Raw genomic sequence first — 11,298 nt, forward strand, 5'->3', positions numbered from 1 at the left:
TCTTCATGTTAGTTCCAACTGCAGGTGGAGTGCCTTTTGTCTGAAACACTCGGGCCTGATTACATTTTGGATTGCAGGTAGTTTGGGTTTTCAGATACCACATATAAACTTACATTGCGTATGCCTAAGCCCATGCTAGTTATATTCCAAAGTGAATAAAATGGGTTAGAAAGTCAGATGTATCACTGAATAATAAATAATAAGTTTAGTTTTGACATGTTCATCATATCAAATCGCACCCAAGGTCAATGAGGTTCAGAAAAAGTGGTTTTTGGAAGTGTTCGGTTTTCGGATAAAGGATAAGCGACCCGTATCTACCTTGGTTTCATAACCTTTAAAACATTAGCCGAACAGAAATATGTCAATCTCCGCTTTGAAATTTTTAGTTGACCTCCTAGCCTCAGCAGCTGGTTGGAGAAGGAAATTTCTGGCTTGCCGATCCACTCTGTGTGGTGACGCGATTAATGACAGCATGCCTACATCTCGAGTACTGTGCACAGTTTCACTCTCCTTATTTACGGAAGGACATAATTGCATTCAAAGTAGACAAGGTTTACTCGAAGGATCCCCTGGAATGAGGGAGTTATTTTAGGAGGAAAGATTGGATAGATTAGGACAGTTTCCATTGGAATTTAGAGAAAATGAGAAGAGACCTTATTGGAACATATGGGGCTGGATCCTCCGTTTGGGAGACGATGTGCTGATGCTGGCATGAGAATAGTGGCGTTTTACGTCCGAAACAATGGCGCAAAACCTCCACCAATCCTCCGTCTGGTGGGGGGGCGAGCAGGCACGCAGCGTAGAGCCCCCGGCTCCAGCTGCGGATACGGCCGGAGAATAGCACACGCGCCCCACGCCGTCAGGAACCCGGCCCATCGGGGCGGAGCAGAGGGGGAGAACCTCAGGTAACGTCCTGAGGCCGTCCCGACTGCGTGCGGCGTACTCGCGCGCCATTTTGGAGGGAGCGGAGCATCGCAAAAGTGGCGCCGCCCCCGATTTTGGCGCCAACTGGGATTCTCCCGCCGAACGCGATTTCGGCATCGGAAACCGAACAATCCCTAGTTCCTATGTTCCTCACTACAGGAAAACGTCCCTACTTTCCTATCCCCTTCCCCTTGTAATCAGGACCAGCATTGCATTGCCTGCTGAATTTCTGCACCTGCTTTCTAACCTTTTATGATTCATGTACCAGGACACCCAGATCCCTCTGTCTGGCTGCATTCTGCAGTTTTTCTCTATTTAAATAACATGCTGCTTTTCTATTCTTCCTGCTGAAGTGGAAAACCCCACATTATAGTCCACCCACCAAAATTATGCCCACTCACTTGACTTATCAATATAGCCCTTTGCTGAATCTTTGAGGCCTCCTTAGAATTGGCTTTCCCACCTATCCTTACATTGTCAATGATTGGTGGTCATTGAACAAAGAACAAAGAAAAATACAACACAGGAACAGGCCCTTCGGCCCTCCAAACCTGTGCCGACCATGACGCCCTAACAAAAACCTTCTGGCCTTACTCGGTCCATAACCCTCTATTTCCTCCCTATTCATGTACCCGTCCAGATGCCTCTTAAATGTTGCTAATATGCCTGGTTCCACCACATCCTCTGGCAGCGCATTCCAGGCACCCACCAATCTCTGTGTGAAAAACCTACCCTGCATTTCTCCCTTAAACTTTTCCCTTCTCACCTTGAACCTGTGCTCCCTTGTAAATGACACTTCCACCCTTGGAAAAAGCCTCTGACTATCATAGATTCATAGAATTTACAGTGCAGAAGGAGGCCATTCGGCCATCCAGTCTGCACCGGCCCTTGGAAAGAACGCCCTACCCAAGCCCACACCTCCATCCTGTCTCAGTAACCCAGTACCCCCACCTAACCTTATGTTTTTGGACACTAAGGGCAATTTAATATGGCCAATCTACCAAACCTGCACATCTTTGGACTGTGAGAGGAAACCGGAGCACCCGTACGAAACCCACGTAGACATGGGGAGAATGTGCAGACTCCACACAGACAGTGACCCAAGCCGGGAATCGAACTTTGGACCCTGGAGCTGCGAAGCAACCGTGCTAACCACTGTGCTACTGTGCATGCCCAGCCTGTCTATGCCTCTCATAATTTTGTAGATCTCTATCATGTCTATCCTCGGCCTCTGTCTTCCCAGTGAAAGGACATCCAGGTCTCGTTGCACACTTCCTTCTTCTAATTTATGGTCATTCAGATAATAGTCGGCCTTCTCGTTTTTGATACCAAAGTGGATAATCGTACATTTACCCAAGTTACACTGCATCAGCCATTCATTTACCTCACGCAACTTGTCCAAATCGCACTGAAAGATCAATCATCTTCCAGAATTCTATTGGTGGTCATCTCGAGAATTCTATAGTCTCTGGAACAGTTCCTGCAGATTGGAAGGTAGCTAACGTAACTCCACTATTTAAAAAGGGAGGTAGAGAGAAAACAGGGAATTATAGACCAGTAAGCCTGACATCAGTAGTGGGGAAAATTCTAGACTCCATTAGCAAACATTTAATAGCAGAGCACTTAGAAAACAATGGCAGGATCGGACAGAGTCAGCATGGATTAATGAAGGGGAAACCATGCTTGACAAATCTGCTGGAATTCTTCCAGGATGTAACAATTGAGGTGATGAGGGGGAACCAGTGAATGAGGTTTATTTGAACTTTCAGAAGGCTTATGACAAAGTACCGCATAAGAGGTTAACGTGTAAAATTAAAGCACATGAGATTGGGAATAGTTTTGAGAAGGATAGAAAACTGGTTGGTAGATGGTAGACAAATAGCAGGAATTAATGGGTCATTTTCAAATCAGCAGTGAATAGTGGGGTGTGACAGGGATTGGTGCTGGACCCCAGCTATTCACAATATATATTAATTATTTAGATGAGGGAACAAAATGTAATCTCTCCAAGTTTGCAGATGTTACAAAGTTGGGTGGGAGGGTGAGCTGTGAGGAGGATGCAGAGATCCTTCAGTGTGATTTGGACAAGTTGAGTGAGTGGACAAATGAATGGCAGATGCCGTATAATTTGGATAAATGTGAGGTTATCCACTTTGGGAGCAAAAACAAGAAGGTAGATTATCTGAATGGCCATAAGTTAGGAGAGGTGAATGTGCAACGAGAGCTGGTTGTCCTCGTATACCAGTCATTGAAGGTAAGCATGCAGGTACAGCAGGCGGTAAAGAAGGCAAATGGTATGCAGGCCTTCATTGCAAGAGGATTCAGGTGCAGGTGCAGGGATGCCTTGCTGCAATGTCTTGGTGAAGCCACACCTGGAATATTGTGTGCAGCTTTGGTCTCCTTATCAGAGGAATGATGTTCTTGCTACAGAGGGAGTGCAATGACAGTTTGCCAGACTGACTCCTGGGATGGCGGGACTGATGTATGAGGAGGGATTGAGTCGGTTAGGCTTGGAGAAGAATGAGAGGAGACCTCATAGAAACCTATAAAATTCTGACAGGACTAGACAGGGTAGATGCAGGAAGGATGTTCCTGATGGTGGGGGTGCCCAGAACCTGGGGTCACAGTCTGAGGTAGACCATTTAGGACAGAGATGGTGAGAAATGTCTTCACCCAGAGAGTGATGAGCCGGTGGAATTTGTTACTGCAGGAAGTAATTGAGGCCAAAACATTGTATGTTTTCAAGAAGGAGTTGGAGATAGCACTTTGGGTGAAGGGGATCAAAGGATATGGGGGGTAAAGAGAGATCTGGATATTGAACTTGATGATAAGCCATGATGATAATGAATGGTGAAACAGGCTCGAAGGGCAAATGGCCTCCTCTTGCTCCTGTTTGCTATGTTTCCATATTTCAATGGGGCATTATGAATACAATTTTCACAAGGTTAATCATGTTGTTGTTATTTTTTTTAGGATGATCCCGGCCTCGAATAAAGCCTTCATTGTGAAGAATTTGGTGTCCGGATCTCGCTACGACCTTTGTGTCCTGGCGATATGGGATGATACGGCCACCACCCTCACCGCCACTAACGTGGTAGGATGCATCAAGTTCATGACCAGAGAGGATTATAATCAGTGTAAATCCTTCCACAGCCACTTCCTCGGTGGGACCATGATCCTGGTCATCGGGGGAATTATTGTCGCCTCACTGCTGGTCTTCATCATAACTCTGATGCTCAAGTACAAGTTCTGCAATGGCCAGGAGAAGATGGCCACTGTCAGTGATGAGTGCTCGCAGACGACGGCAGCTTTCCCCATACACAATGGCATTCTGCCGCAGTTCAACCCCAAGATGGTGGGCCAGGACGAACTGCTGGAGTTCAACTGTGGCTCCCTCCACAGCAGCCTGTCCTCGTCCACGGGCTCGAGCCAAGACTGCTACAGCCTCCACAGTGACAGCAGCACCCTCTCCCGGAAGTGGCGGTCCACATCCAGGTCCAGGCACAACATCGACCGCCTAATGGGAGCCTTTGCCTCCCTTGACCTGAGGTGCCAGCGCAAGGAGGAGGATTACAACTCCAAGGCATCCACCCTGGCCCACTACTCGGACAAGGAGCCTCTGCTGGGCCGCAGCGAGTCCCGGCTCAATAAGCTCCTCACGCTGCCCATGGAAGGGAAGACTCGGCGCAGTCACTCATTCGACATGGGCGACTTCGCCTCCACCCAATGCTACAGCTACCCCAAAAAGATCACCAACATTTGGACTAAGAGGAGCCTGTCGGTCAACGGCGTGCTCGTGCAGTACGACGAGGACGACCTCGAGATCACCAAAGGGGTGTACTCCAGCTCAGACTGGGTGATGGAGAGTACGGTTTAAAGGAGGACTTGGTCAGGACTGACGTGAAACCTACTGTGAGAGGAAAAGCTGTTGTGGGGGTTGCGGGTGTGGGGGGGGGAAGACGGACGAGGAGAGCAGGTGGAGGTGGGCTTTGAGTGGTTCGAGGAATGACGGGTGACTTGGCAGGAAACAAAATGCCAGGAGATTCGATGAATGCAAAGTGATGCTCATGGCTTCAGGAACGGAAGCAGTACCATTTTTTTGTCCATGATCCTTTCATAATGCACGTTGCGTCAACCGACAACCCGTAACAAAACAAATCGGTGCCAGATCTTAACTGTGCAACCTTAACCGGACTCATTCTGAGTGTAACACATAATGGACCCGTTAGTGCGTCATGGCCAGTATCACAATTAGCTGCAGCTCCCGGACTGAGACCGAAGTAAAGGAAGGGATGTTGTAATGTGAGCACAATGTCAGTTTTCAATGGCACTGCAGTGCCAAAAACAAATGAGATGTTCAGCCCGCACCCCCCCACCTCCCACCTCCCCCTCGCCACCCCATCCTTACTTTTGTTTCCCTCTTTCCTCTCCTGAAGACATTGACTCTTGCTGGGGTCGGGGGTTCCACGGGTGCTGGCTGCCCACTGGGTACCTCCTCAACGAGGCTATTCAGTGCATGACTCCGGTCAGTCGACCGGCCACTGAAGACCGGAGGGTGCGTCACGCCCAAAAGGCTCCAAGGGGTAAACGGGATTGTGCGTTTTTGCAAGGGGAGACTCCAAATGTAAAAAGAAGGAAGCCACGGTTAGTTTGTACAAGATGTTGAGCAGGCCACAAGTGAGGGCAGCCATACCAAAACAGAGGGCCCATCCAAGGAGCGGTCGATATCAGAAATGCAAGGTCACAGTTACCAAGAAATGCTCATCTGTGTTCACTGGAAAGGAAAGGTGGTCTACTTTATGAAATAGTGAAAGATTTTGAGAGGATTAATTACACAGGACCTCCAGCACAGACATTCAACCCAACTGGCCTTTGCCCATGTTTATGTTGCACACAAGCACCCTCCCAATCCTCTTCACCGAACTCTATCGGTATGTCATTCTATTCCTTTTTCCCTCACGTAGTTATCTATCTTCCCCTGAAGTGTATCTGTCCTATTTGCCTTAACTACTCTCTGTGGTAGTGGTTTCCACATTCTAACCACTCTCTGGGTGAAGAAAGCTCTCCAGCATTCATTTTTTGGGGGGATTTATTGCTGACTAAGATCACATTTGCAGCCCGTGGTTTTGATCTACCGCAAAGGTACAAACATCTTCCGTCCGTCCATCCGATCAGACTCCTGGATAATTTGATAGCACTCTGTTATGGGGACCCGTCCTTGGCCTTTTTTTCCGGAAAATGAAAAGTTGTTGTCACCGATTGAAAAATCAGACTCAGAACGACGAGCCGGAATTAAAAGGAATGCTTCACACTGAGGGTCCTTGGATGGTGGAGAATGTTTCACCCTAAGTGGAAATTGATGCCGAGATTTACAAGTATTATAGGGAACCAAATAAGTATTTCAAAAGGAGGAGAATGAAAGGACTATATAACGGTCCACACAAAAGCAATGGCCAATGGACACAATGGCTAGCTGCCAGGAGCAGGGGGGCTGATTTATTTCCCCCCCCCCCACCCTCCAGCTGTTACACCCACTCCAGGTGCGGTAGTTAAAGCTGGGTCTTGGCAGTTGTTTATGACTCAGTACCACACTGCCTTATCAGTTAAGCCTTTAATTGTATCAAAGAGTTACTCTGATCGCCCCTGAGAAACAAATGATCAAATATAGTCAAATCAGAGAGGGGTTGGGGGGGAGGGGGGGTAGCAGATAATATGAGTGGAGGCAGCCATTTTGAATTTGGGCCTACTCCTTCATTCATGGCTTAACTGCACCTCAGCTCCATTCATCCACTTTTCTCCCTCACCTTTCACAATCTTACCTAACATATATCTCATGACCAACCTTGAAGCTTCAGAGACCTTTTGGGGGGGGGTACGAGGGGTGGCAGGGGAGACCGCAGAAAATGAGGTGTTTAAGCCGAGTCAAGTATCCTACAGGGGAGATTGGCGGATGTCCCAGAGTAAGGAGGTAAAACCCTAAAATTAGACATAGACTATTCAGAGATGACATCAGGAAGCTCTTCGCAGTGGGTCGGTCCTCCCTAATCATGCTGCACCTTTGCTTGCTTCAGCCATTTTTCTGGAATTCTCCAAAGCAGGCATGCGGGAGAACATGTTTAACAGATGCTCATTCCCTTTCATTCCACCTGCCTTTGGTAGGTTGCCTGCATCCTGATGGAATGTCTTCTATGTCAGTATTAATCTGAGGGGAGTTTTTACTACGTTCTTCTCTTATTATGGTTGTATAATGGTTATGTCACTGGACTGGATATATGGAGACTTTGGGTGGGATTTACTGGCCCTTTCCACCAGAGGCATTTTCCTGTCTTGCTGAAGGCACCCCCCCCCCCCCCCCTCCCCCCCCCCCCCCCTCCCCCCCCCCGCCTCTGGCGGCTTCCCTAGCGGTGGGATGGACAAGCCATGCAAAACCCCACAGACATCGTCGTGACCGGAAAATCCCACCAGCAGCCAATGGCTAGCCGCCTCTACTGCGGGAAAACATGCCTTGGGGTGGGCTGGGAGGGAGGGGGAGGGGGGGGGAATCCCACCCGTTCACTAATGCCCTTCAGCGAGGGAAACCGCCACCCTCGCCCAGTCTGATCCGCATGCGACTCCAGACACACAGCAAATGTGGTTGACCCTTAATTGCCCTCTGAGATGGTCAAGCAAAGCCACTCAGTTGTATAAAACGCTGCAGAAAAATGTAATTGTCGCATGGGCCTAGGCAGGTTTAGAAAACGTCTCACCCCCACTTCATCAAGGGTAATTCAGGGTGGGGACTAAGTGCTACCCTTATTCGTGAGACCCAGTCACAATGAATAAATTAATACATTTCCACACCCGCCCCAACACAACTTTCTTTCCTCCTCCTTTATTTCCAGTCACTTACTCTGCTGTGCCCTCACAGCAGCCCCGGCCACAGTCACCCTGCAGGTTCATCAATGGTCTTACAATCATCAACCAATTCTGCCTGGTTCCTCATATAATGTACACACTTGTGCATTTCCCATTCAGACAGACCAGCAATAGAAGCTCTGGTCCCTCCCCGAACCCTCCCCCCTCCTGGCCACTCCGGCCCCCCCAACCCCACCCATCCCTCTAATGTGTGTGGGTACTGAGGCCAATCCTTTGACCACCCTCACTGAGAACCTATCCCAGAAAAGAATGCAAACCCTGGACCCTCCTGGGGCATCGGTACCATAATGGAGCACTGGTGGGTTAAAGAAGAGCTAACAAGCAGATAGACATGAAGGAAGGCTGAGAGACACAGAAAGTAATCTGAGTGAAACCTCCCATTAGAACATGTCGGGTGATTGAAGAATTTAAATGAATGAGTTTCCTCCTTAAAGAATTAAGATGCGCAACTAAAAGCAGGCATAGCCACATGACCCATGTACATACACATGTACCAGACACATACCCACAATCACACAGAAAAACATACATATACACACATGTACCAGACAAATACCCACAATCACATCGAAACACACACATGTACCAGACACATACTGCCCAATGACATTGAGGCACACACACATATAGAATCATAGACAATGAAATCGTAGAATTACTGCAGTGCAGAAGGAGGCCATTCAGCCCATCAAGTCTACACCGACCCTCCGAAAGAGCACCCTACCGAGGCCCACTCCAGCGCCATATCCCCATAACCCCGGTTAACATGCATATGTTTGGACTCTAAGGGACAATTTATCATGGCCAATCCAGCTAACCTGCACATCTTTGGACTGTGGGAGGAAACCGGAGCACTCAGAGGAAACCCACGTACACACGGGGAGAACGTTCAGACTCCACATAGACAGTCACCCAATGCCGGAATTGAACCCGGATCCCTGGTGCTGTGAGGCAGAAGTGCTAGCCACTGTGCTACCGTGCCACCCCGAACACACATGTACCAGATGCATACCGCCAATCACATATGAACACACACATTGACCACACACACACATCAAACACCTGCACACACCCATTGCATGCCATTCGGGCACACATGATCTACACCTTCCACCAGAGCACATACTTCACCCATAAAAGCATGCTTGTCGAATTGCTATGGGAGCTACATCTGTTCACATTGAGTGTTTTACAATCGTACAATGCCACTTGAGTATATTGATCAAACAAAAGCAAGCACTGGCACTGTAAAACGAAAAGTGAAGTTAATCCTGCCTTGCAGTCACTGTTGTCAAACACACGTGTGGTTGATGCTGAGTGAAGGGCTTTCCACTTGTACAGAAGCAAAATCTCACACAGAGCCAACAACACAGGCATCATCCCACTGAAGTGATGTCTCACTTGTCGCTCAGATCTAGGCCACATGGTCAGGCCTGAGCCTGTGATGCTGAGTATGTACTGCTTGAAAACAATTGAATTTGCGGACGTTTGAACCTCCCCCACCCAAGTGATGACTGCTTTCATTCCAGACAAAAAGCTGCCTCCCTTTTTGCAGAATGTTGCAAAGCAGCCCTGGGGATTTTATGTATGGGCTTTGATCTTTGTTTTGCTGAGTAAGCAATCATTCGAGTGTTAACCTAAAATCTTTTGTTTCCACGTACACTCTTGTTTCAAAAATCTATGGAATGCCGCATCAATAAGAGGCTTTTAAGAGCTACAAAGGCAAAGGAAGTAGCAAAATTGAGACTCTTCCGATCTGTGCATCTATTCATTTGGCTCCGGGTCATATCAACACACATGAGGATAAATAGTAAAGGAAGTCAAACATGAGGGGAGTCGTGAGGCGAAAAGGGAGGGTGGATAGGTGTCCAAGAATCACTTGACCTCACAATCTTCTCCCTCTGCTGTGTACTTGTACGCGCAGAAACTCCTTCTGATCAAGCAACACTGTTGTGAAGGAAATATAAGTGCCCCTTGCAGGCTGCTTCAATCCAAGGGGCGCCATTACCAGCTAATAAGACGGCCATTTTGTCTGAGGCTACGGCCGAAACCTTTCCCTTGTCCCTTGATGACATTCATTCGAGAAAGAGAGGAAGTAGTAGTGCTGGGCCGCAGTTGACTGGCTATGAAGACAACATGTATAAATATCTCTGAAAATGTTGTTGAATAATCATTAAACTCTAGTGTATATATCTATATATAAAATATATATAAATATATATATTATATATATACTTATTTTTTTCCTTTTCCTCCAGCCCCAAACTGAAAGGCAAAATAACCCTGCGCTGTGCTCAATAACTGTTCGTGAAACTTTCTTTCGCGGGTCACCGCCTTCACTGCTTCATGACGTCAATGTTCTTTGGTCATCCCCCAGACCCTCCATTTGCGATTGCTGCTTACTCATGGACACAGTTCCTTTATCGGGGTCCAAAGGGGGGTGCCTCACACAGATTCTGTTTTGTTCTCTGACTGTCCGATGGTTTGGTTGGAAAATCGTGCTTTAATTTATTTTATACCAGGAGAGAAAAAGAATTGTATCGCGAGACTTTGTCGTAATGTAGTTTTTTTTTTAAATTTGAAAAAAATAAGAGCATTAAAGCTGCTGTGAGTGACGAACCAGCGTACTCCATCTTTTGTGTTGTCGTTGTTACTCGACGTGGGATCAAAATCGGTTTTGGATGTCAGCACTGTGGTGATATGAATCAATGTAAACACACTACAACTAAGTAAACACTAAAGGGAACACCGGAGATGTCATGACATGCAGCTAAGGAACACATAGAATAGGACACAACCAATGAGCAGTCAAGACACCCAGAGGTGACACTACCACAAGGGGGCATTACACAACCCATAGAAAAGGATAGGGCACACATGCTCTGTCTCTTTCCACAGGCGATACTTGGAGAGTAGGACAGGGGCAGATCAGAAGCATCACACCCATCGCGTGGCTTAGAGCAGACTGGTTAGTTAGCCTGAGTTACTATAACAAGATTAGCAGGAGAGTCGAACTCATAGAGAACTGTGCTAATGGTTCAATAAATCACATTGAACTTACTTCAAAGTCTGGAGTATCTTTTGGTCAAAGCTGCATCGAGTTGCAGCCTGTGTTATCCCAGACTACAGAACACATCAAGCACATGGCAGGCGACTGCAGAGGGCCTGCCTGTTTGTCTCCGCTCCATTTTCTTTCTCAATACAAAAGCAGTAAATAGTTATAGAGAGCGTTTAACATAACAAAACATTCCACACTCCCCTTAGTCAAAGAGGTAGGTTTGAAGGAGTGTCTCAAAGGGGGAAGGGAGGTAGCGAGAGCAGAGAGGTATAAGGAGTGAATTTGATAGCTTGGGCACTAAGCCACTGAAGGCATGGCTGCCAATGGTGGAGTAATTAAAATTGGAGATACTCAAGAGTCCAGACTGAGAGAAACACAGATATCTGGCTTCAATGGTAAGT

General features: G+C 47.5%; 1 protein-coding gene across 1 annotated transcript in view; it reads left to right on the plus strand.

Annotated features, from left to right (window-relative positions):
* The window catches only part of LOC140411115 (leucine-rich repeat and fibronectin type-III domain-containing protein 2), a 209,783-nt gene extending 199,325 nt beyond the window's left edge, over positions 1 to 10,458 (plus strand). The window contains exon 3 of the mRNA XM_072500168.1: positions 3,898 to 10,458. Coding sequence (XP_072356269.1) covers positions 3,898 to 4,801 — 904 coding nt within the window. The 3' untranslated portion in view covers positions 4,802 to 10,458. The remainder of the gene's footprint in view (positions 1 to 3,897) is intronic.
* Positions 10,459 to 11,298: the final 840 nt, after the last annotated feature.

Source organism: Scyliorhinus torazame, chromosome 4 (assembly GCF_047496885.1).
Source record: "Scyliorhinus torazame isolate Kashiwa2021f chromosome 4, sScyTor2.1, whole genome shotgun sequence".
In the NCBI taxonomy this organism is placed as follows: domain Eukaryota; kingdom Metazoa; phylum Chordata; class Chondrichthyes; order Carcharhiniformes; family Scyliorhinidae; genus Scyliorhinus; species Scyliorhinus torazame.